Source organism: Elgaria multicarinata, chromosome 4 (genome assembly GCF_023053635.1).
Source record: "Elgaria multicarinata webbii isolate HBS135686 ecotype San Diego chromosome 4, rElgMul1.1.pri, whole genome shotgun sequence".
Taxonomy (NCBI): domain Eukaryota; kingdom Metazoa; phylum Chordata; class Lepidosauria; order Squamata; family Anguidae; genus Elgaria; species Elgaria multicarinata.
Genome location: NC_086174.1, coordinates 74,043,046 through 74,070,234, shown reverse-complemented (window position 1 = coordinate 74,070,234; position 27,189 = coordinate 74,043,046). Strand labels below are relative to the sequence as shown.

The 27,189-nt window shown below is 40.1% G+C and overlaps 1 protein-coding gene across 4 annotated transcripts in view; it reads left to right on the top strand.

The window, feature by feature from the left end:
• LOC134397695 (SAM and SH3 domain-containing protein 1-like) overlaps window positions 1–27,189 on the top strand; it is a 603,491-nt gene that overhangs the window by 543,330 nt on the left and 32,972 nt on the right. For all 4 annotated transcript variants that reach the window (XM_063124570.1, XM_063124569.1, XM_063124572.1 and 1 more), the window contains 2 exons: window positions 21,008–21,140; window positions 25,045–25,391. In XM_063124570.1, the coding sequence (XP_062980640.1) occupies window positions 21,008–21,140; window positions 25,045–25,391 (480 nt within the window). The remainder of the gene's footprint in view (window positions 1–21,007; window positions 21,141–25,044; window positions 25,392–27,189) is intronic.

Here is a 27,189-nt window from a genome sequence, read left to right as displayed (position 1 = left end):
ATCTGTATAACGAACAAGTAGCAACGGTAAGAACAGACCACGGAACAACGGACTGGTTTAAGATTGGGAAAGGAGTACGGCAGGGATGTATACTCTCACCTTATCTATTCAACTTGTATGCAGACGTGCTGGGCTTGACGAATCGAAGGCTGGAGTCAAAATCGCAGGAAGAAACATTAACAATCTCAGATATGCAGATGACACCACTTTGATGGCTGAAAGCGAGGAGGAGCTGAGGAGCCTTATGACAAGGTGAAAGAAGAAAGTGCAAAAGCTGGGTTGCAGTTAAACCTCAAAAAAAACAAGATTATGGCAACCAGCTTGATTGATAACTGGCAAATAGAGGGAGAAAACGTGGAGGCAGTGACAGACTTTGTGTTTCTGGGCTCAAAGATTACTGCAGACGCTGACTGCAGCCAGGAAATCAGAAGACATTTACTTCTTGGGAGGAGAGCAATGGCAAATCTTGATAAAATAGTTAAGAGCAGAGACACCACACTGACAACAAAGGTCCGCATAGTTAAAGCAATGGTATTCCCCGTAGTAACCTATGGTTGCGAGAGCTGGACCATAAGGAAAGCTGAGCGAAGGAAGATAGATGCTTTTGAACTGTGGTGTTGGAGGAAAATTCTGAGAGTGCCTTGGACTGCAAGAAGATCAAACCAGTCCATACTCCAGGAAATAAAGCCAGACTGCTCACTTGAGGGAATGGCATTAAAGGCAAAACGGAAGTACTTTAGCCACATAATGAGAAGACAGGATACCCTGGAGAAGAGGCTGATGCTAGGGAAAGTGGAAGGCAAAAGGAAGAGGGGCTGACCAAGGGCAAGATGGATGGATGATATTCTGAAGGTGACAGACTTGACCTTGGGGGAGCTAGGGGTGGCGACAGCCGACAGAAAGCTCTGGCGTGGGCTGGTCCATGAAGTCACGAAGAGTCGGAAACGATTGAACGAATAAACAACAACAAAAAGCTAAAAAGTACTTGTGTACATCTTCATTCATCTGTGATTGAATGAATAAGTACAGGTAAGAGGATATTTGTGCTTGTAGGGATGCATCTGCATGTAAATGTGGCAGGTTTTATATAGCTTTTGGGTGGTTGGGTATGCAGTTCACTGGCTAGGTTTACTTTCGGCAATGCAGTCCAGAGAGCTTCCCCACCTCTGTGCTAGGTTATAGCCCAAATTAAAACCAAGTGTTCACTAATGGCTATCTCAGAAATTGCACTACTTGTAATGAGGTCATGTTTGATACTGTGCCACCAGATTGAAATGGGAAAAGAGATGCTTGTCGACAGGATTTACAGAAATGGAATTGGGAGCTACTAACATGTTCAAATTACATCTAAGCAGACAGCGTAATTTACCTCCAAATATGATGCCACTGGAAAGAATGGCAAGGCTTTATTAACATTTCCTTCATTCCACCTTAACACACTGCCATGTACTTCCTCCTTCATTCCACGTATGTGACAGCTTCCTAATTCCTCATTTTATATTCAGTGGAAAGTCGAGACTTAACAAGTTCCCTGTGTAGAATATACTATTCTCACTGTGAATCAGCCAGCTGGGGATGCTGCAAAAGTAATGATTTTCCTGCACTCTGCCACATCTCACAAGAGCGCACACACACACACACACACACACACACACACACACACACACACACACACACCAGATCAAAACCATCTTCATCTCCAAACTCATGTGTTTCATTGCTCTGTTGGTGGGGGATGGAGGGTGGGAAACTCTTCTTTATCCCAGGATACAACTGAGGATTTTAAGTGAGACCTTATTTATTTGCCACCAGTGTTAGGTTTTCCTTTTGTCTAGTTCTTTTGGTATTTCATTTTCAGTCTGAAAATATTTTTACAATGAATAACACTAATTGTTGTATTAGTGGAGTTGTTACTTGATTATTTTCTTTAAGGTCTCAATATTATAAGTTTTAGACTATTGATTGGTGAAGTCTGCATATTCTCTTTGTTTTTAGATTGCTCATATATGTGTTGCAGAAGAGCCTATCTTGGGGTGTAACTATATGTTGCACACAAACACATAATGAAATCCTAGTGGCTGCTTTCGTTAGAGAAGAGCTGCTTTGTGCAGGAGTAGCAAGCAGAGGAGTGTGTATGTGTTGTGTGCTACTTTTGTGCTGCAACGGCTCGTGTTGCTTAATCTTACCAGTTATTGGACCAAATTGTGCAGCCTCAAGTTCATGTGTGAATTTAACCACATTAAGGTTGGAATACAAAATAGTATCAGTCTCTCTGTGCGATGCCTGATATTCAGAATCAGAGGAATGAAGGGTTGGAAATATCAAGGAAATTGAGTTAGTAGAACAGAAGATATTGAATCTAGCAGAATAAAATAAATAAAATAAAAGGTTTCATTATAATTTCCTTATCAGTATAAAGTATGCCTAGTTCCTAGTGAATTGTCTGGAAGTACCTGCAAACTATGACTTTCCATTGTGGAAACTAAGTGAGTGTGGTGTGGATCTGATAAATGCCTGGATGCGAGACCCTATGTAAGTTGCTCTGAACTTTCTAAAGGAAGAGTAAGATGTCACCTAAGTAAACAAATATTTCCATACTCATTTAGCCACCACAGTGTGATCATTTTGTGGAATAAAATGTGATCATTTTGTGGAGACCTGGAAGGAAGGATTGGAGCTATCTTTGGGAAGGCAGATTTTATTTTTTTTAGTATCTGAAAGAGGAGTGCCCTCCCTTCCAGTACCCAGATATGATGGGTAGGCAGGCTTTATTGGGGCTCCCATCTTCCACATAAATAACCCAAAACAATAACCCCGAAAAAAGAGCAAAGTGAGAATCAGAGGACAAACCTTTAGTAGTTAGCCTGCCCTAGTTTCCCCTCTCCCACCTCATCTCAAGTCAGACTGATGAAGGAACCCTTTACCTTCCCACTTGTCTTCCCTTTACTGCAGAAGACAACAAACAACAGTTAGTTGCACTTGGGCTCCTGCGGCACAGGTGCCTCCCCAAGAATACTGTAGTCTTTGGGCATCTGCCAGTGCTACACCCATCAGTCCCCTATACAGGCAGAGTCTAAGGAGCAAGGATGGCTTTCTGCCAACAATGGAGACTTCTAGCAACCAGATGGAACAACAAGAATGAAGGAAGCTTTCAGGTTTACATTTTTTCTATGAGAAAGACTCTGACTTCAAATGGTAACCCAACCCACCCTTTGTGGAGGGCAAAAGCATCTACCCAGACTTCATCAGGTGAATCAAAGCAACTTTTGATCAGCTTTTGGTACTGGCACAGCCAGATGTTCCAGTATACAATGCCTGCAGAGAGCCCATCGGTAAGAAGGGATAAGCTCCCTATTCCAACAAGGGCATATATTTCTCCTACTCCCACAGCCATTCTAGGGATAGGCATAGAGCCTTTCATAGAAACTTTTCTCCTTCCCCCTATAGGAAAAGGACCAGAGAGCACCCTAGATCTAGGCATTACTGTTGTTCCATAAAGCATTCCAGGTCTAGATCCTACCACACAGCATGTCAGTTCCCACTCTCCTTCCCTGATGCTAGGATCAAAGACCCTGATTTGAGGTGAAAATGTGTCCATCAACTAAGAAATATGGGATAAGAAGAGGAACAGGGCAACTTCACCAGTAGCTTCTTTGTCTGTTCCCTTTTCCCCACCCCCATGGAGGCCAAGAAATCCAAAGCAATCTACTATGTGTCCCTTACATACTCTGATTCTCTGCTCACTTCACACAGATCAAGGCAGATCCCCAGAGCAATCCATGATCTCATGGAGGGAAGATGGGGAAATCAGAGAACAGGAGAACCCAGGAGACAAACCTGTCCAGGGCATGCTTTTTCCTCACAAATTTTCCAAAATTACTGACCAAAGTTGTGGAGATTCTTAATCTAGATTTAACTGAAAAGACTCCTCATTCCACCTTTTCTAAACTAGTCAAGTCATCTGGCATAGCATTAATTTTTAATTCAAACACCCCGTCCCCCACTCAATGCACACACACTATACCTTTCTAACTTCATTCAACTATGCTGAGGGAGTGGAGGTGGGGAAACTCAGGAGGGATCCAACTAGATTGGCTGAAACTGGTCACCTCACCTGCCTGAGTTTTGGGGATAATATGAGTAAGTAATTTGGAGTTCTTTGTCTCTTTGGACCCCTATGCTGTTGGAAGAATTTGGCGTCTGGCGTGAAGGGACCCCTGTATCCAGTTAGAAACAGGTAGACAGGTTTATTATGTTTTGCTTTGGAATGCTCTGGATCAACAGCTTGCTTGGGATTGTACTTTTATGACTTCTTAAATGGTTTTATTGCTCTGTTGCTAATTTTATGCTTGTTTGTGTTTTAACTGTTTCTTTCCCTTTTCCTGTCATACCGTCTTCCCCCTTCATATTTACTCTCTTGCTTAGGGCCTTAATTCTTTTAATAAACCACCTTAAGTCTTAATTCCAGTGTGGTTATTTTCAGGGCTTGACTGGCCTGTGTTCAGTGCTGGCTGGTTGAAGGGAGGCAGGTGGCTGGGGTGTGGGATATTTGACCCAGGCCTACCTTGTAAGGGGCGCGCAGAGATTGTGTCTCCTTCACAATGACCATAGCAGCAATGGCTCTGAGAGCTTCCTCCACAGCCTCAACGCTTGCAAAAACTGCTTTCACCTGGGTGAATTAGGTTCTGGAGAAAGACTCCTGGACAAAAACACCAGGGATTCTCTCAGGAAGATCCATTTGGCCACAGCCTTCCTGGCAGATGCTTCCATGGAAACTTTGGAGAGAAATCAGTGGCCCCCAATGTTGTTGCCAGGCAGAACTTCTACCTATGAAACTGAAGTGAATCCAGCTACATCTCTGCCTAATTAAATAAAGTTGAATCTAACAAGTGTTCCAATCTCTGGAAAACATGTCTTTGGGAATCTCCTACAGGCTATACTAATTGAAGGACAAGAAGGAAGCCCTTCCAAGAAGATGAGAAATTCCAAATAAAGATCTTCCAGCTGATTCTTCCCTTCTTCACTGGGAAGACCAATTGGCATCAATCACCAAGACTTCACATACTGTAGATTTTTTTGGTTTTCCTGAGGGTTGAAGCTATATTGGTTTGTTTGTACTGTTTACTGGGTCCTAGTGGCCCCAGTAGCCTTTCTCGGAGGAAGAGGGATCCATGTCTACCCCTACCTGATGACCTCATAGTCCTCTTTTCCTCTTAGAGCCCCCTTCCATTCCCTAACCTACCTGGGAGTAGTCTTGAACATTCCCCTAAACCGGTTCTTCCTATCAGAACAAAGACATATGGAATAATGTATATCGACAATTCACCAACAAGCCCAACTCAGAGGTCACAAAAATGTCCCTACCCAAGCTCCTAGAAATGATGACTTCATATTTGGACTTTCTGCCCTGGCTTAGGGTCCATTCCAGGCCTCTAGAAACTTTCCTACTGACATTCAATTCCAAATCAGAGATCTCAGTTTCATCCTTGGTCCATCACTCTCCTATAATGAAAATCACCAATACAAGTGACTTGAAAGGATTGATGCAAGCCTGACACCTCATGGATGCAAGCTTGACTCCTGGACACAAGGACTCTGTTCATCAGATGAGAGCTAACTAAGCATCAACTTCCTGGAGCTCAAGGTGATGCATTGCTCTTCTTTGCTCATATCCAGGGGCAACGTTCTAATGATTGGCAACATCCCAGTCAAGGCCTGTATACCACTGGGATGAGGGGCACCCATCCTAAATACTCATTTCAGGAAGTCATGAGACTTTTCTGATGGAGAAGCATCTCCAATCTATAAGGGCAGATCATCTGTCGGGCTTTCTCAGAGTCTAAGCAGAATGACTCAGACAGCAGTATTTGTGACCAGTGGGGTGGCCCTTCAACCTCATAGCGTTCAACAACATAAAGTCCTGGTTCAGGGAGCCAGTCATGGACTTCTTCACATCTCCTGCCAACTAGAAATTTTCAAATCGTAACAAGGTACCAGAAAGAAGGGTATAAACAAACCAATGTTCTGAGACCAAAATGCCCCCCCCCGCACTTACTGAATACATATCCTCTTTTCCTCCTACTCATCCCTCAAGTCATACAAAAATATACAAGCAGAGAGAAAGCTGATTTCACTGAGATGCTCAAGATGACTTTGATTCTCAGTATGAGTGAAAATTTTCATGTATGGGTGAGAACAATAGGAACGTCTAGTCCACCAGGAAATAAGGCTACTCAAGTTAATGACCTGGCTCCATGGATACATTAGACCAGTGAATGACACACTTCTTCATTCCCAAAAAGCATCCACCAACAGATCTTATGGCAGCACATGAAAAGTGTCTGTGAGTTGGTGCTGAAAAACAAGGACGAGCCAGCTCTGCCCTCCCAGGTATTTGGTGCAGCATCAACATAGACCTAAGGAGGGACTCCCCTATCTGGAATGCAGATTTCCCCCCCCCCTTCAAGTTGCACCCATTGTTAAATCTTTTTTTTTAATAACTGAAAACTCTGTGAATTATTAATCTTTTTCAAACATGCCTCAGCAATTATTTCAGTGTTGAGGCAGACCTCCTGGGAAGAAACTGAAACTATAATTTTTTCCATCCTGAGTGTATGACAGGAACTTTCTATTAATTTCACCAGGCTCTTTGACACTGGTTAATATGCAATGTGCTTCTCCCTAAAGTGGCCATTAGAGCATTCTTGTGATTTCCCCATAATTAATACCATATCCCAAATGCCCACTTTGGCGGAATTCATTATTTGATTTCAGTGGGCTACCCAACATGGAGTTGTGCAAAGTGGCTATTTTTTATGCTTAATGCAAAGTGGCAAGCAGGTTTTTCTTCTCATAAAACTTCCCTGAACGCTGTATGGATAATGTTTTTATGCAAACTTAAATATGTCCCCAATTATTACAGTCTCACACTGCATACTATTAAATACACTGCCTTGTTGTGGTTGAGCTGTATCAAAACTTCTGTCTTCTATCTGTAAGTATTTCACGATGTGAAGTGGGATTTCTCCAGTTTCTTGTGAGCAGCAGAAAATGTATGTGATTTCATCTGATAAAATTTCAGTTGGGCTGCCTTCTGTATTCAGATTATATAAATTTAGGGCAAGGTAGAATGATGTAAAAGTAACAAATAAAATAATAAAATATTCTAAAATAGGCAATTGAATGAGGCTGCTTGTTTATACAAATACGTTAGCCTTGCTTAGATTTTTTCAAATGACAGCAAATTCCTTTATTTTAAGGCAGCATAATTCAAAACCTCTGCACAATTGACAAAGAAAAAACAAAGATGGTCGGCTTAATTTGCTGCATTTTGTCTCATCTTTTGGGGGAAACCATCTTACATACATTCAGATTAGACTGTATGCTATCACCAAGCTGTGACCAAAGCAATGGTTTAGAGGGTAAAAACACACCAGCAAAGAAGACCTTTGAACAGCAATAGAAGGCTAGACTGCTAACTGGAACTGGCTAATGTGATCATGTTACGCCTGTACTTTCCCATCTACATTGGCTGCCTGTCTGTTTTCAGGCCCAACCTTTAAAGCCATAAATGGCTTGGAGCCAAGCTTCCCTGGTTGTGGAATGCTCTCCTCAGAAAGGCTTGCCTGGTGCCTACATTAGGGGTTTTTTTTGGGGGGGGGGTGTTGTGCAAAGTGAAGAACTTCTTCTCCCAGAACTTTAGTTTTAGTGCTTTTAGTACTTTATTCCACTGCTGGTTTTAATTTGGTTTGATGTGTTGGAATGATTTTATTCCTTGCCGATGGTTTTATCTTGGTTTTATTCTGTGCTGTTTTTTCTTCTTCATCGTCTTCTTCTTTACTTCACCTTGGCGTCACTACAGATAACACTGTATCATTCGTGGAACCTTGGCTCCTCTAACATACAAGGAGCAGAACCTGAAATAACTATTGGCGCATCACTGTCACAGCAAGTAGTGATTAACAACCTATTGCCAAGTAAGACGTGTGTATGTCCATGCATATAAGCTGTGCTGCAGGGTGAGTCAGGAAGGAGCTGTTTGACAGAGAATTTCTCTCTATGTGCTTTTGATGTCCTAAACTTGGCACACTGGTGGAACTGAGAGTATGTAACCCAACATAAGATAAGTGTGTCTGTGCTTGTATTTAAAACATTTCTATCCTGCCTTTCCATCTAGTTGCCCAAGGTATAATATTTTAAAACAATTAGAATAAATAATAAAAATTAAATAAGCAATTGCAGACGAATCTGTTTGCAAACGAGTTGTACTCAAACAGCGGGGAAAAATTGATTAGAGAAAGTCAGAGGAGTAAAATGTTCTTTGCCTGACTCCTAAAAACAGAATCAAAGGTGTCAGGCAGACCTCTCTGGGAAAGAACTTGCCGCCTACCTAAAACTCTGCAGATAGGGGATTCAGAGCAGGACCTGAGATTAAGATCGAACAGGCAGATTGGAGCAAGACAAAGCAGCCCTTCAAGTACCTTGATCCTAAGCTATTCTAGACACTCTGGGCATCATCAGACGAAAATTTTATTTCATGCTCGTTGCTGGGCACTCACGGATTTTCACAGGACCCTCTCATGACGTAGTCTGTGTCCCACACGCCTCCCGTCCCTTCTAGGCTTCACGCAACAAAAAAACACAGTAAGTCCGACTCATTTTTTGAGACAGAAGTTGCCATGATCTCCTGGTGTGTGCAGGAAAAGCAGCATGGTCAAAATGGCCCACCGAACGGGCCACATGCACGTTGTTTACTTCCTCTTTTGAAAGAGGAAGTAATAAGGGATAAACAGGAGGGTGGAGAAGCGACGGTAAGGAAATGTGATTTTCCCCCGTGTGATGACAGCCTTATGTTTATAGAGGCTAAGCTTTTCAGAACTTTATAAGTCAAAAAGTAGCTGATAAATCTTTTTAAATGTATTTAAAAATTTAAAAAATCAGTAGAACAAGAAGCTCAAATCTTCTAGGGCAGCCTTCCCCAAGTCAGGTCCTTCTGGATGTTTTGGACTACTACTATGTCTGTTATCGCTCACCATTGTACATGTTGCCTGGGGATGATGGGAGTTGTCCAAAACATCTGTAGGGATCAGGTTGGGTAAGACTGTTCTAAGCAAAGAAAACCTTAATACACGTTTATAGTTCTTCTTTGAAGGTAGTGTTCATTGTTTGTCTCCATTGAACAGATTTCTAAAAGAAAAAAAAGTAAACTGTGGGAGGTTTGTATTTCTTAGCGCTACAGCCTCGTCTTGTAGGGGTTGCAATAGTGTTTGATGGGCCCCTCTTCCTTCTCCTCCTCCTCCTTTCCTCCCATTTCTCTTTCACTGAAATTCCATTGACCATAATTAAGGAACTGAGGGCCAGGAAGAGGTCAGTAAGCCTCTGCCACTGAAACCAGGGATTGTTTCCCATGTACAACACTCTCTTTTTTCCATCGTTGTGGCAAATAGATTTGCTTAGATCCAATGACTTCTGCCTTTCTTGTAAGTTATGCAGCTTGTTAGGGGGGTGGGGAGATAATTGTGTACAGCAGAGAGCAGTCAACTGATTGTGTTTGATTCCCTTCACCCTCTTCACATACCAAGTAGTGGTTAGTAGAGCCAATCCTATGTCTGATAGCGCAGCTCCCAAACACAAGCATTTGATGCAAAGGGTGGAATTCCAGCATAGTTCTTTTAAGGGAGAAATACTTGAATCTAAAATTTGGGGTTAGAGCTGAGAAAGGCAGCACTCAAGGGAGGGTTATTCAGAGCAGTACATTAGGCCTTGTAAATGCAAAAGCTGGTAAGTCATCAAGCCTGTGGCACAATATTCAGAGGATGTGCTTCCTATTTTATAAGGGGATGGGAGGAAAGGAAGGAAAGACTTTTCTCTTGTAGTTCCCCCCCAATCCCTGGTTTTAATTGTATATTTAAAAGAGTTATATGCTGCTCTATCAGGCCAAAGCCTCTCAGAGACGCTACCATGTTTTTTTTCCTTATAGTTCTGCCCCTGCTATTTAGGGAGAGAAGGTAGGCTTTTAATAAAATTATACAATATCGGCTCATGTTCTCCTTTTTGCATTTTTTTCACTTTTGTCCAGTATTAAATAGGGGTTGGTTTGGCTTTCATTTCAATATGAACTGACGTAATTCGTATTTGCCAAACTAACACATGAACTGGAATGCAATTATACTTCAGTTTATACACTTGTCTGAATTTTGTGATGCAGTTCTCCAATAAAAAATGCATACAGAAATGTGTACATTAGGTGAAATTGCAGACAAAAATATAAAATTTCCCCTAGTCTAAAAAAAGGTGTGCAAAGATATATGCATTTTTGTACACATTTCTCCTAATCATGTATTTTTCTACTCTTTTAAATTATGCATTTTAATGACTTTCTCCAAATTTTGCATTTTTCTACTTATTTCTCCCAATATATGTACTTAGTATGTATTTTTTGCAAATGTGTAAATTTTTGGATGCATTTCTGCAAAAGTCTGTATTTTATATGTACTTCTACTAATGCATACATTGGGGCAGATGTGTACAAAAGTGCATACATTAACAGAAAAGCATATAAAATCTATACTTTTGCAAATATATGTACAAAAATACATATATTGGGGAAAAGGCATACAAAAATATGTGTGAATTTTCATGCACAATTTGAACCAAAAATTCATGGGCTGATGCAGAAACGGGACAGAACAAATGTATGCTTCAGAATGTTTGAAAGCTGTAGAAACTGAAACAGACAGATTTGTCCATTCATACTGTAAACCTTTTTCAAAGTGGCTGCAAGGTAGAGATGGGGAAGATTGGGATCAAGGTGTCTGTAAGATAGACAGCAGATCCTTGGTTCTTTTTTCTGCCCAATTCAGTCTGGAAATCCAGAATGGCTAATGCAGACTGTGTAGTATCTGGAATTAATCAATGGCTCAGTTCAGACAGCATTATTATCGACGTATAAACTCTGAACAACTTAAGACCAGATTACTTGAAAGATCATCTCCTCTTACATAGACCTGTTAGATCATTACAATCTTCAGGGGAGGCCTTGTTTTCTATGCCACATCCTTCAGAGTCCCATCTGGCAGCATCATGGCAATAGCACTCCTCCATCATGGGGCCTTCCCTCTAGAATGACCTCCCCTCTGTGAAACGTCAAGTATATGTTAAAATCAAAAATGTACCTGCAATGGCATAAGCAGAGCAACAGCATTGGATACTGCCCTTTTTTTCTTTAGATTGCAAATATTTACTTTTGAAAATTATTTGAAATGGCCTTTGGTTAAGGCATTAGAAATAATGGATTTAGAGCAAAAACAGAAACCTGAAGAATGTACAACTTTTAGGAGGACATATTAGGAATAGGGATAATTTTCTGAGTTATAATCACACTTGTTTTTGTAAAAAGAACAGGGTAAGGACCTCCAAAGCAGCAGTAACAGCTCGCCTTTATGCTTTTCTGACCATCTGACAAAGGTTGTTTCAGTTTATTGTACGCAGCTCTTGGTAACTGCAGATGCTGTTGATCTTGTTCCTGTTCCCCTGTGGTCCTCCGTGCAGTTGTGGAATAGAATGACCCAAGCTGGCTCACTTTTCTCAGGGATTAGAACATTGCTGATGTGTCAGAGATGCACTTGTTCCAAAAGAAGCTGAGAAGGAGACTCCGCCTTAGCACGTGTGCCAAAAAAATTGGGCCCCGTTGGTCTTGCACCATTCTGCTGGCAGCGGAATAGTGTGCTATCTCTTTAAAGAAAGGATAATTTTCTCAACTGGCTTGGTCAATTTGTTATGGTTTAAAACTGTGGAGCCAGCTGTCTGCAATCTGATGTAATGTTGCCATGGAAACTAGAAATGAAACACTTAAGCATTCACTACAGAATTTCTGCATTTAGCATTAGCCAAAATAATTATGACTTGAGCCATTAGGGGCTTTTGGATGAGGTGGGGAGGCAGGGGGAAATCTTGGAGCTTCATGGATGAGAAGCTGTTCCTGTTTACAGTACTGCAAATCCGTGTGTTTCATTCTTCAGAATATCCAAGGAGGTCTCTTCATAGAACTGCTTTAGAGATACAGATGGGTATGCATATTATAAGGCTCTGTTTTTGGCACTGAGTTGCTAGCTGTGATGAAACATATTGGGACAGAATAGCTGTCTGCATGTACAGGGAAAGCACTTAGAGTTGTTGTACTGTAAGGACTCCGACCTCTGAGTGAGATGCCTACAGTGCAACATGCCATAAAATGCCCTTTTTTCTGACCAAGGAAAGATCTTTCCTCATAGGGAACCATTTAACGTAAGGCAAATATTATAAATCTCCTGTAATGCTTCCCTATTCAAAGCAGAGTATATTGGAGTCAGTCTCTCTCTCTCTCTCTCTCTCTCTCTCTCTCTCTCTCTCTCTCTCTCTCTCTCTCTCTCTCACACACACACACACACACACACACACACACACACACACACACGTGTATGCTGAAAATTGACACATTTGTATTTTTTTTTACTCCAAACTGTGGCTTGGCATATTATGTATTTTAAATTCTGGGAGGGGAGATGGGGGACACTAATTTTATGTACTTTATTCAGGCTTGTTGAGGAGATATACCTTTCAATAGTTTGGTGAAATTCTGAGCCATGGTTTAAAAATTATCAAGGTTTTTCTGCCCCATGAAAGTCTATGGCATCAACTGCTGACAAAGTTGTGTTGGGCATGCTCATTTTTAGTCTGAACCAGTACTCCAGTGTTTTGAGAGGAATTCCAATGCTCCTGACAGCATTATAATAGTGGGTAGCAGGGAGGTGGGTAGCAGGGACTGAGATTTCTACAAGGCTTTTTTGCATATGTTGTAAATGCTGTGGTAAGAGTGGGATGGTGGGTTTAAATAAGTGTTTTAGATGTTTTTGTTGTTATATTCTTCTCTTGGGTTTTTCTAATCTGTGTTTTTGTATGTCCTTGAATATTATTACTTGGAATGTTAGGGGCTCAGGTACTCCCAACAAATGAAACAAGTGCTTTCCAAACTTAAGAAGCTTAAAATAAATGTTGCTTTGTTACAGGAAAGTCGTCTTTTGCTGGAAGATACAGATAGACTTTGGAAAGACTGGGTAGGAGAAGTTTATTGTAGTTGCAATTATAAGAAAGCTAAAGGAATGGTTATATTAATAAAAAAAACTAATATCAGTGTTACAAACAATACCCGATCCAGAGGGATGCTTTCTTATTTTGATGGTTAAATATACAAATATGATAATTGCCATGGTTAATGTTTATGGTCCTAATTTAGATTCACTTATTGCGTTCCATGGGTGTCTAGTCACTTGCCTACTGTTACTTATCATTTAATTGCTGGACAACCATCTGTCAGGGATGCTTTAGGGTGGATTCCTGCATTGAGCAGGGGGTTGGACTCGATGGCCTTGTAGGCCCCTTCCAACTCTGCTATTCTATGATTCTATCATAATTGTTGAAGACTTTAATGAGACTTTGGACCCATTTTTGGATAGGAGTAATCCCCACTCACAGGTTTTTGTCTGTAATCCATACATATGTGTATGAGTTAGCTTTGATCAATACAAGACATATGTTGCATCCTTCAGGGCAGGGTTATACTGTTTTTCCAGCTGTGTCTAACTCATAAATCACCTAACTCTGTTAAATCTTCTTGCACTTGGTGCAGGAAAGTTTTATTGCTTAATGATGATAATTTTAAAACACAGATATTGTCTGAATTTAATTAATATTTTGAGATTAAAGAGGGTTCAGCCACATCTGTGGTATTGAATGGGAGGCCTCAAAGATTTATATAAGGGGAACGATTACTGTATTCACTTCTCATAAAAGAAAAGAAAAAACTTAAGGACATTCAAGAAGAGGAACTCGATGAAACAGTGAAGTCAATTTGCACCTTGTCACTCCCCAGACCTCTATCAAAGACTACAACGTAGGGAATATGAATTGAATAGACTACATTCACCTAAAGCATAATTTTCATTGTGTTGTCTGTGTCAGATGTATTGGGACAGAGGAGAAAGGCCTGGCACGTTCCTGGTATTTTGGTTGAAACAACAAAAACACCAGAATTATATTCCATTGGTTCCATAATAAAAATATATATACAACCCCCCAAAGATACAACATTAGAGTTTCAAAAAATGTTTTCTGAACTATATAGGAGTGAGGATTTTCACATTTTCTTTTCAGATTTTGTCCTTTCACAATTGGATTTGCAGTAAAAGGCCCTGATATCAGAGGTTTTTGCAGATGGAAGAAAAGTGTATAATTGAGAATATGAGGAATGGGAAAGCTCCATGGCTAGATGGTTTTTCTCTAGAACGGAATAAGGCACATACAGACTGCATTTGGGCAACACAGTAGTCAGAGGTGGGTTAATAGTCAACTCCCCACACAACATGAATATAATCAACTATGGTGTGGAATAAGGCCAGCGTCGAGTTGACTATTAATCAACGTTGTGTTTCATTGACAGATCCCTGCCCTCTCTCCCCCCTCAGCCCTCCTACTGGTATCCCATCAGACATTACGAGTTCTGTTGGCTTTGACTAGAGTGAGGGGACTCTGTAGTTGCCAAAAACCAACTGTGTGCGATGAAATTGTGGTGCCCGACACACAACACGATAACCAATGTTGTTCAGATAATCAACTCTGCACAGGGCTGGTTATTTGCATTGGCGATTTCGGCCAAATAACCAACCGTGCTGTGAAAAGTCCTGACAGATGACACAGTAACCAAATGTTGACTGTTTAACCCACCGCTGACTATTTAACCCACCGTTGATTATCATAAGAACATAAGAAGTGCCACGCTGGATCAGACCAAGGGTCCATCTAGACCAGCACTCTGCTCACACAGTGGCCAACCAGCCATTGGCCAGGGACCAACAAGGCAAGACATGGTGCAACAGCACCCTCCCACCCATGTTCCCAGCAACTGGTGCACACAGGCTTACTGCCTCGAATACTGGATATAGCATTGTATCATTTGACTCCTAGGCTTTCCTGTCTTTATCGTCAGGATCTTTAACCATCCCTTTTTATGATTCTTATGCATCACTTATCCCTAAATTTGGCAAATTGTACAAATTATAGACCAATTTTCTTAGTTAATATGGGTTGAGTTCTAAAAGAACAGAGTTGGCTGCAATTATTTCAGTTAATGCAGAGAAAGTGTTTCATAAATTATATTGGCAGTTTATGTTCTGACCTTTGAAAAATATTTCAGTTAATGTGGAGAAAGCAGTTGATAAATTATATTGGCAGTTTTTGTTCTCACCTTTGAAAATTTTGGATTTCCACAAGAATTTTTAAGATTGATTAGATTTTTTATATCTGTCTCCTGTGCCATGAATGATGACAAATGGAATTCTTTCAAGTTTTTTTTTATTTTTTTTAGTTTGGACCAGGGTACAAGACAAGAGTGCTCTGTCCTCTGTGTGCTCAGAAACCTTGGTGTGTGCAGTTAGGCAGAACAGAGATATTTTTGGTTTTGTACATAAGCAGTTGAGTATAAAATGGCTTTATGTGCAGTTGATTTGTTATTTATCAGCAGGTTAGAGTGTTCTATACCAAAATTAATAAGATTAATTCAGAGCTTCGGTACACTTTATGTTATTAATTGATCAAGATCTGCATTAATGCCTGTTTTGAGACACCCAAAGTAGTTATTAAAGTAGTTCACTGTAGTGCCATAGTAGTGTTGGTGACCAGAAGTAATAAAGTGACTAAAGATATTTCACAAGGGTTATATTGAACATAAGTACATTACTGGAGAACATATCTCTTGACTTGGAAGGATAGATATCACTTAATTTAAGTTCTTGGGGAAAGATTAACATACTTAAGATGAATGTCTTGCCATAGGTAATTTATGTATTACATAGTTGTCCTTTATACATTCCCCAAACATATTTTCAAAAACTTTATGCAGTATTTCAGAAGTTTATGGTGTGTGTGAGGGGGGGGGAGGTCTCCTCCCCTTTTTTAACTGAAGAGCATGTAATTGTCAATTAAAGAGAGAGGATTCAGTTTTCCAGATCTTAGTTTATATCATAAAGCTTATTTGTTAATCCATTCGTTATTTGATTAAATAAATTACTTGGTACCTCTTTTTGGCTGGATGATGTTAGGATCTAGGAGTATTAAAAAGAGAGGGATGGCTCCACTAACAATTCTAGCCTTCTAATGTAAAGTCTCATCACCTGCAGTTCGATCCATATTCTTCTGCTAAATTAATTTTATGGGGAAATTCAGTTTTGAAAACAGAAAGACAGCCTTTTATGCAGAGAAATTGGGTTGTCTGTGGAATTTAATCAGTTAATAGGATCAGATGATGAATTTTTACCATTTTCAGTCTTGCAGATTAGATATTACATACCATCTAGTGCTAATAGGCAGTATTTTCATCTACAACATTGGTTGGCGTCTATGTACGAGCCATCGGCAATGAGTGCTTCAGCACTTCCTGTACCATAGGAGGAATTTTACAGAAGCTAAGCCTACGGTAACTGTTTATAAACATCGTTTGGAATGCAGAAAAGTAGATGTTCAGAAGTCAGAGAGGATTGTAATAACGAATTGGAATATTCTATACAGTCTAATCAATGGAAAGTTGCCTTAGCTTCCATTGAGGCTGATTCATCAAAAATTGATGTTTCATGTATTTTAGACACCACATGCGCTTGTTAAGAAAAAGCTGGCTAGCTTTGCCAGATATTGGCCAGGTAATAGGGACAGTGCCTCATTGAGGCATATGATGTGGCTGTGTACTGTAGTCACTTCTCTTTGGTTGGTAGTCATATATATTTTGTTCTTGAAAAATCAGTGTTAATAACAGATGACCATGCACATTTAATTATACATCCCTGTGATGTGGGAATTAATAGATGGACAGCAAAAGTGGATACTGAGTGCCTTTACAATTGCAAAGATACAAACATTTCAGGTTTGGAAGGATAAACACCCACCACTTATCGTTCAGTGCACTGAAGATCTTACTGTTCTTGCTACATTTGAACTTAACTCTTACAACCATGAATTTTATGTAGATGCTTATTTAGATATATGGACTGCTTATATTAATGTATATATTTCAAATGGGAGTGTTAAATTCTCTTCTTTCTTTCTTATCAAGGATGACTTAAATAATTATTGTGTGTAGATATGTTTTATGATATGGTCTTTCTCTCCTGCCTTTTTTTCTTTTTGGGGTTTGGTTATTCTTGTTTTTGTTGTTATAGTTGTATTTACAAATGAAAGATTGGAAAATGAGTGAGGTAATTTTGATGGCTGGGAAATCACTCTCGCTGATCACTGATGGGGAGAGAGAGAGAGGAAAAGGCTGTACTGGAATCCTCTGCAGGCTTACTCAGAAGTAAACTATTATGAACATACAAGGACGTATTTATTCATTTGTACACATCCATTCAGTTAATGACTGGTGTGTGTGTATGTGAGTGCGCATTTGTGTGTTTCAGAACAGTGTGATAACAAATTTCCTTTTTAAAACCCAGGGAAATCCAATGACAAAAAAGCCTGCTGGTTTTTGTATTTGAGTTCCACAAAGCCAGGAAATTGGAAGCCTAGACTGATGCCTTAGCAGACAGGCTCCATGATCAGTAAGGATCTATTGTGATAACACAAATTGTCCTTGCTTACATGCAACAAGCCAGCATGGGTCAACTCAAGGAAGTTTCCTCTTGCAATGCAGTTAGGTTCAGATGTTTCATAAAGCAATAGAGGGCAGAATGATATGGACATATTTGCTGGTAACCAGCACTCCATCCTCTCCATCTGGATTTGGGTCTGAAAACCTGGATGTGTGGAGAGAAAGTTGTAAGCAAGCACAATTTCTGGTATTGTATAACATTGTTACTGATCATGGGGCTTGTATATTATTGATCACTGAATATATCTATAAAGTAAAAGACTCAACACAAAAGTAAAAGGTATTGGGAAGGAAGAAGGAAACAAGCAAAATGCAGGCAGCAGTTCTTTGTTTCAAAGTTTTAGAGGTATTCTTTCTGGGCAGGAAGGGCAAAACAGGCTCCCTGAAGTGGTTCCTTCTCTGGATGATATTTGAGGTCTTCCCTTTTTCGTGATGTTCTTCCTGGGAGGCAGAGGGTGCAGCCTCTCAGTGCCCTTTGCTTCTCTGGCCTGTGGATGAGCCAGAGTCTGCAATTCCAGGGAACTCTCAGTTGCAGCTGTATGTTCCTTCTTGAGTGTTCATCTTTGTTATAATGCTCATGAGAACAGTGGGAGAGGCTATATTGGTATGGGTCAGGCAGGAGGCAGGATTTTGGATTTCATTAAGGGGGCCCTACTCATTTCCATATAATTTGTGTACTGCTTTATTTAAATAGGTCTGTCACAACCAAGTTCATGTTTGTGTAATGCACAGCTAGATATCTACTTGCATATTTCATTTGCTTTATTGTTAAGTGGATAATTCTTGCTCAAAAATGCATTATTACTAATAACCAGATCACCTGCTTCTAAAATTAGGCTATTTATTTGCAAAGCATTCTTTTCTTTGAACTACTTCAGAGACCCAGTCAAGGACTATCTCTGCATAAAAGCAAGAGTGGAACCTTCCCTCAATCCTATGTGCATTTAAAGTAATGGCCTATTCACACAACACGCTAAGCCATGGTTAGGGCACTAACCTTTTTGCAGCAAATGGTTAGTGAGTGTGTTTAAACCATGGTTATATAGCTACCATGGTTAGGAATGGTCAATGACCTGCTAAATCATGGTTCACAAGACACAGTAACCCATAATGTTTAGCTCAAAATGCTAAACCACCATGGCTTAGCATGTTGTCTGAACAGCATCAATGTGTGATCCTTGTGCTTTCCTCACAAACCCACATTCACATAACCATTCTCACTTGGATCACAAATCAAATTGTTTCGCCTTACAGAAACACAAGTCAGGTCTATGCATATATACCCTCTATACATGGTCTTTAAATCCATTGCGAAAGGGGCATTGTACACACTCATTCCACCACCATTTTAACCAGATGTATGAACTAAATCTTTTTGCCTCAGGGCTGGTGAAAATGTGGAGATTATTTTAAATTGTTTCACGTAACAAGTCTTTCATGGGCTGCTTTTCACGATAGCGATTGTGAAGTTTTCTCCACTCCATTATATTCTCTTATTATTAGTTATGGTTTAGAGACAGTCATCTGATCTGCATGGTGAGTGACCACAAGGATGGCTGACGCAAGGAGCAATTTGAAGTGACCTCCACATGATGGCTGTAACCGCAGCCTTCAGTCTAATCTTGAATAGTCTCTAAAAGTTCCTTGAATTAACGCTTGTAATCTAGCTTTATAATCCCAATTTATTAGGGTCAATTAAAATACCATTTTCTGAAGCAATATACCTGGCTTGTTTAAAAATTCAATAACTTTTGTCTGACCTAAAAGATCGCCAAAGGCATCCAACGGTGCTTTTTTGGCTGGGGTTATTGGGGGAGGCCACTCCCTTTTTGGCTGAGGAGTGGGATGAAAATACTTCAAGTGAATAAACCATCAGAATGTTTACATCTATGTGAAATATTTCTGCAGGTATATATAATTTGTTCTAGTCTGCGTTATGAACAAACCAGACAGAGGATGCTTTCCGTGATCATTTGCCTTGGCCGCATAGCTAACTTGATGGTTATGTGTTTTGTAGGCACCATTGTTAAATAAAGCCTGTTTCGTCAAGCTTAAAACATGACCAGAAAAGAATAGTGCATTCCAATATGGAAACTCAAGTGACCTGAAGTTCATTGACAGGAAGTTGCTCTTGCGATTTCTGAACTGGATGTTAGAAATATGATGAATTGGTCAGGGCTGTATATGGAGGCGAAGTGAGGGATACAGTCTTCAGAGACTTCCAGCTGGAATCTTCCCTGTGCCTTGGAATGCATTGTGTACAGTGGCAGTTCTGTACTGTAAATGCAAAACGAGCCCCACTCTTTCTTTCTCCCCCCCTTCCCCCTTCCTACTCTCTCTCACACAGATTCTAAACAGAGTAAAACAGAGGAAGTAGCATATTGAGCATTGGATCTGACTTGAAAATGGAAGCTCTGATTTTGTTCACAAGGAATGAATTGTTTCAGCTTGTGGTGTCACTGCTGCTGGAGAGGGTGGATTTTTTTGGTCTCTGTAATGTTTGATACTTGAGGGAAAACAGCTGGAATGGAGCATACTGCATCACATGTGGGACAAAATGGCATGTTGGGGAATATGGGCTATACTGAGTGCTTGTAAAGGTCAAAGTTTTCCTTTGGTCAGTTCTGGAGGAATGTTCTGAGCATATTAACAGCCAGTCTTGAGAATCTTCAGAATGAGAAGCTGTGGAACAGGGAAGGAGAAGATATTTTGTGGCTCTTTGTAGCTAATAAAATAAATCAGAGTGGATGAAATCTCCCCGTTCCGTTCCCTTCCCTTCCTTCTCCCCCCTCCCATCATTTTTGCTGCTGCTGCTGTTTTTGATTTACTTGTAAGTCTGGAAAAAAGTAGTCAATGATAGAGTTTCAGATCACTTTGGAGAAGCTGTTTATAACCAGGTTTTTAAACGTCAAGTTCCACAAGGATAGACAAGACCAGTGCCTGACCCAAACCGCAGGAGCTTAACTAGCATGGCTAAAAGAGTCCCGGGAAAGAGTCTTGCCTGAAATGTGCTCAAAGACAACGTGGAAATAGCTATTATTACACATATGTGTGGAGAGGAGGATGAGGGCTGGAACATTTTTTGGTGCCTGGGACCTTACCTTGCACTAATTTAGGAGTTAAAATGGTATGTTCTGTTCTTTTTAAAGTAGTTGGGTGTGTGTGTGTGTGAGTGTGTTTGAGAGAGAGAGAGAGAGAGAATGAATAACATTTAAGTTATGTGGTTTTCCTTGTCACAGAGCACAGTAAGGCTGGGACTGCATTGTCTTGACTTCAAAAAGTGACTGAGCTGTGGGATAATTCCTTTATTAACATTTCCTTTTGTTTCTTTGCTAGTCAAGAGAACAGTCAGATGATGAATCGGAAGAATCGGTGAAGTTTAAGAGATTGCATAAACTGGTAAACTCAACACGCAGAGTGAGAAAGAAATTGATTAGAGTGGAAGAAATTAAAAAGCCCAGCACTGAAGGTAAAAACTAGCAGCACTGACAGGAAAAAGTGCCTGCTCCTAATCATGATGGGGTGTTGTATTTCTTTGTTGAAATGTAGAAGAAATCCTGGGTCGGGAGTAATAGGGATGACAGTACCTGGTTGCCATCATATGCTAAGTTAAAGTTAAAGTTAATCATCTGGATCCAAATAGTAATTTGCATTAGGCACTCACACAAGGGACCTACCATTTTACTGCTGTGTTATTGTTTTATTGTCTCTAATTTATTGATACATCTATTACTTGCACTGACTTTTTATCTGTTTCTTATTTGCTATGTTTTTGGTTATTGATTCTTCTTTTTAAGTTAGACTTATTATTGTAATTTTATTAGTTGTAGAAGTGGAGAGGTGGCATATAAATACTTTGGATGAATGAATGAAAGAATTGAATAAATAATGATGAAGGTCACTGATTGCCCCCTCCTCCCAGCTGCAGCCTGCTCCCCCCCCCCAATTTGATTGCACACCATTCTAGAAGATACTCTGACTACAAAGTGTTTTTTATGGACGTGCAAGTGACTGCAACAGCAAGGGAGAAGCCCCATTTCAGAAACCGAATTCCACTTACAATTCTTTGGGTCCAAACAAAGTATTTTTTGATATTTTACAGAGTGGAGGGGTCAATGTGGTTTGTGAATTTGATTGATAAAGTTGTTAGCACACTTAATCCTGTATCATAGAGGCCATTTTATCAGCAGAGTAGCAGTGAAACATTGCAGTTTTCTTCTGCTGCATGTAGTGAACATATCTGGAAGAAGGTATTGAAAACCATGCTCAATCTCATCATGCCAAGGTCACCATGGAGATCTTATTTTTCAAGAGCTGGGTAGATTTATCCATGATGAAATGTGGTGCTGAGTATAGGCTCGGGGGATTTGTGGCGAGTATTGGCAGAAACAGAAGATGGCATCATTCTTTCTGGTAAACCCCCCAAATTTCTGTGAAACAGAAGTTACTGCCACTTCATTTCGCTCATGCGTCTTTTTTGCTAGTTCTGGAGCAATAAAATGTGACTCTTAAATGAGCTGTGCTGCATAGGGGAATGAAAAGTAAGATCAAATGTAAGTGGGGCTTAGCCCATAGGGTTAGAAGGCCAGTGGGTTTCTCAAGGGATCCTGAAACATCTGCCTGACTAGGACCACTCCCTTCTGCAAATTATTCTTTCACAAGGGAACGATGAGTCTGTCAGAAAATGCATGTGGTTCACTTGGGTGGAAGTGGGAGAATGCCACAATTTCTTCCATGGCAGACAGTGATTTTAACCCTTCAAAGTAAAATTCAGTAGTCATAGGTTTGGCTCTATTTGGCATGTTAATTTTTAGGCAAATAAAAGAAAATGTTATAAAAGGTTTTTAAAGCATGTTTAGGAAACATTTAATAATGCTTTTTAGTGCTACAATTAAATGCTGTAAACAAGGTTTAAGTTCAGGCTAGGAAAAGAAGGTTCTGATGCAGATGTGATTTCTCTATTTCCCTGTATGATGTCCCAAATGGTATCCAAGTGCACATCTGCAGACCTTTGAGCACAAACTACATAAACACAGTGAATCTGGCTCCACATCTACAAAATACTCCATGGCTCAGTTTAGATTTAGCAACAAACTATAGTTTATTCCAAGAATGACTAGTGGTAGGCCTCATTCACTCCTTCATCTCCTTCCCTCATGAAGGAGGGGAGGAGATTAGAAGTTTCTGCTCCTAGTTTGCAGAAAAATCTCTAGCTTGTTTTCTCTGAGTGCAGCCAAATGTGTTTGTGGAAAAGAGTTTGCCCTCAACCTTTCAAACTGGAATTCTAAACCAAGATGGGACTAGTGTGAATCTGGTTTGAGATCCTAGATTGAGGGCAAACACTTTTCCACAGATATGAGCCCAAGTTTTGCCACTGCTCATTTACATAGCAAAAAACATAGTTTGTTGTTACATCTGACTAGCACGTTTTTTGATGATTGATTTTAAAGACTGATCTCTTCCGGCAGGCCTATCCAGTGTAATTTTAGGATACTTTTAGTATGCTTTTAGGATTTTTTTTTTAACAGTGTATACTGTTTTTAATCAGTATTTTATGTATTTTATGCTTGCTGTTGTTCCCCGCCTCGATCCAATCGGAGAGGTGGGTAAGAAATAAATTATTATTATAGTGATTGTTTTATTGTTACTTGACTTGCGCAGCACACAGAAAAGCGAGATATACATCAAAATAAAATAATAAATAAATTGAACTTATTTCTGAATAACCATGCACAGAACTGTGCTGTAAGAATGATCTGGCTAACCATTATGAGACAGGGATGTGGGGTTTTTAACTGACGTATTATAGATCAGGTACGATTTCATATTTATCTTGGTATTCCATTTGACTATATTACAACCTTTCTCAGTACAGTATTGAAATTTTTGTAGGTGATAAAACACGATGAATCCTTTCAAGATTTTATTGAGAAGAAAATCAACTTAGTACATAGAAGAATGCTTAGTGAATGTATTGCTGAAAAATCTGACTTTAATCATAATATCTGGAACATAGAAAGTTAAAGTTATGTGTGTTTCACTTGATTCCATCCCTGGTATTTTTTTGTTCTTTTCTGTCAAAATAGATAAACATTTTCTAATGTGGTATGCAGTTGTTTTTTCCTTCTACCCATTTTAGGAAAACAGGAAATAAAAAACTTTAGCTTTCCAATTGTAGGCCAGCGTAGGGTGCATTTAAACTTCAGTAGTTCTAGTCATACATGACTTTCATTATATTCAGCCTGGCAGCTAGTATATATAGGGAACGTGAATCATTTTACCTATCATTTTCTTTAACTCCAACATATAATCATAGACTTGCAGAAGATCTAGTGGATTCTGTAGTTGCACCCCTTCTTACCTAGAACAGCATATCCTGTATGTCAAGCATCCCCAACAGGTGCTGCCTGTAAAGCTTATGGAATGTCTTCTATAAGCTTTACAGGCAGCATATTCATATAATAGTTTTTCCTGTCTCGTATAGTTGGTAAGTTTCCCCTGCTATGTTTAAGCTCAATCTACAGTCCTGTGATTTAAATTAATTACTTTAGACTGGTTTACAATTACTGGGAGGACTCATTACCCGCTAGGCGGGGGCTGTATAGATACTGCTGTCACTTGTAGCAGCCTGTTTTTTAATCCTTTCCTCCTTGTTGCAAAAAGTGAAAACTTATTATATCTTTCATTGCTTTAACAGTTTGAAAATATTTCATTCCTTTAAATATTTGAAAACTCGATGGCCTTGTAGTCCCCTTCCAACTCTGCTATTCTATGATTCTATGATCATATCTTATTATTATTATTATTATTATTTATTTATATAGCACCATCAATGTACATGGTGCTGTACTTGTAGGCCAAATGTGTCCAGTGCCTTCACCCCTTATTCATAAGCTTAGTCTTCTCTCCATTATACTGGCTTCCCTCCAACATTGCTAGATAATTACCATTCTGGCTCATTAACTGTAACTAAATAGCTTCATTTATTCTTGCATACTTAATAGGATTGTGGTGTTTTGTTTTTGCTACTCTGGATCTTTTACATTGTTCTTGGGATAATAATGAAGAAACACTTTGCTATAAAAAGTATATTTTTGCCTTTCATAAAATATATTACTAGTAGAGATTTGTTTTGTTACAGAAATTAATTAAGGCTATTGAGATGTACACCAGTATCCCAGCATTTTTTTCCTCGCATCAGTCTCATTGCTGGTTTGTACCCAGATGGTTTTATTCTTCAGAAATGTGGATACCGTCATATTTCTTTGCTTGCAGGAGATGCAGAAGTCTTCCCTTCAGGATCCCCCTCTGTTGCCTTTTTCTCACTCATATCTGAGTAAGTGAAAGCTGATGTGTGGTATGTTCCCTTTTAGGTGCGGATGAGCATTCCTTTGACAACTCTCCAGTACCAGATGACAGAACGGCACTTTATTCCGGGGTTCACAAGAAGCAAGTCTACTTGGATAACTCTTCTGAGAAACAGCCTGATGATGACTCTGATTCACTGACCACATCTCCGTCATCCAGCAGCCTAGACACTTGGGGTACTAACAGGAAATTGCTCAAAACCTTCAGTAAATCTGATAGCCGTGGCCTTATTAAACCCCCAAAGAAGCTTGGGACATTCTTTTCCTACCCAGAAGAGGAGAAAACTCCAAAAGTTTGCCGCTCCTTGACAGATGGAGAGATGAAGAAGAGCCTTGGCTCTCTGAGCCATGGGGTAAGTAAAGAAAGCATTTGCATTTATGACAACAGGCGCAAGCACCATGTCCTGGTATCCTTGGAGGAAATCCAGAGTATCAGGAAGCAGATCCGACTGAAAAAGACAGATTCTAACTACTCATGTTCTAGAGCTTTTCTCTGCCAGCGTCCAGCTAGGAAAGGTGTATCTCCTTCCATCTGTGACCTGCAGCTTCTTCGTCACAAAGCCAAGGGGGGAGGAGGAGGAGGAGGAGGAAGCTGTGGCTTCCCAAACAGAAGGCTTCGAGGGCGCAGTTCGGTCAGCGAGTTCAATATCACGTATGTGGTGGAGAGAAGCCTATACAGTCACCTCAACCTGTCACATCTGGTGCGGCCCGTTACCGACAGGACCCTGAGCAAATCTGAAGAACATGATTTGAGGCGATGCCTGCTGGAGGAAGAGGAGGAGGCAAAGAAGAAGTGGGCTGCCACAGTGGACCGCTGTACTAAAAGGGTTCTCTTGAGAATCCACCAGAAGTCTGTGAGTCCAAGAACAATCACTGAAGGTGGCCTACCAGCTTCCATGAGGTTACAGTCAGCGTTACTTGTATTTTGGCATCATAACTATTTAAAAGCTTAATAGTTCACTGGCTCTTTTTTTCCCCCACCCCCTCCCCAATTACTTGCCAACAGGATGTTCTAATAAGTTTTTGGACAGAATGTTCTAGTCCCTAGTGTCCAAACTGGCAAAATTTTAAGGAGAAAACAAATTGCCCTTCCTATTCAGGATGATTAAATTCAAGGGGGGGGGGACTTTAACATAGAAAACTGGAGTTTGTATTTAATAAAAATTATGCTGAAGATTGATGTTTTAAACAATTAGCTTTCTTTAGAATATGGTGTTGAATCTCTTTCAACCTGATGACCAAATTCAATTTCAGAGAACTTTCAGGGCCACATTCCAGTAGTGGATACAGCCTAAGGCAAATTTATTTATTTATTTATTACATTTATATCCCGCCTTTTTTCCTCCAAGGAACCCAAGGCGGCGTACATAATCCTCCTCCACCTCTCCATTTTATCTTCACAACAACAACCCTTTGAGGTGGGTTGGGCTGAGAGTCTGTGACTGGCCCAGAGTCACCCAGTGGGTTTCCATGGCCAAGTGGGGACTAGAACCCGGATCTCCCAACTCCCAGTCCAACACTTTAGCCACTACACCAATGGGCAGGGGTCAAAATTACCAAAAAACAGTAGCATCTTTTAGCTTTAAAACTCTTACTGGCAGTAATTAAGGCTTAGGAGAGACATTTCAGCATTTTAGGCTGGGGCTGGGGAATTACAAAAAGCTAGGTAACCACAAAATGGTCCAGAGAAATAGCGCAAAATACTAGAAAATCACCAAATAGTCGAGGGGAATTGTGCAAAATGGTAGGAAACCATCAAATGGTCAGGGGGGTGGCCATTTGGGGAACCCTGGAGTGCCAGATTGGGACCCCAAGTTGCCTTGATTTGGCCCATGGGCCTGAGTTTCAACACCCCTGCTTCAGAAGAAAATATAACGTGCAAACTTTACTTACCTAAACTCCCCCATCTAACTGTAAATGTAGAGGTAAATCCCAGTTTACCTCACATTTGATAACCCAAATATTTTTCATGTTCCTAAGGCCAATTGGATAATGGAGGTTTGGATTATGTTGTTTGTTTGAAGACAACTATATCCCGCCAGTCCCCTGGAAAAAAAAAAACACATTCCAGGAGGATTACATGGTTTAAAAACAAAACAACATTAAGCAACAATAAAAGATTAATAAAAGTATAAAATGTTACATTGTTTA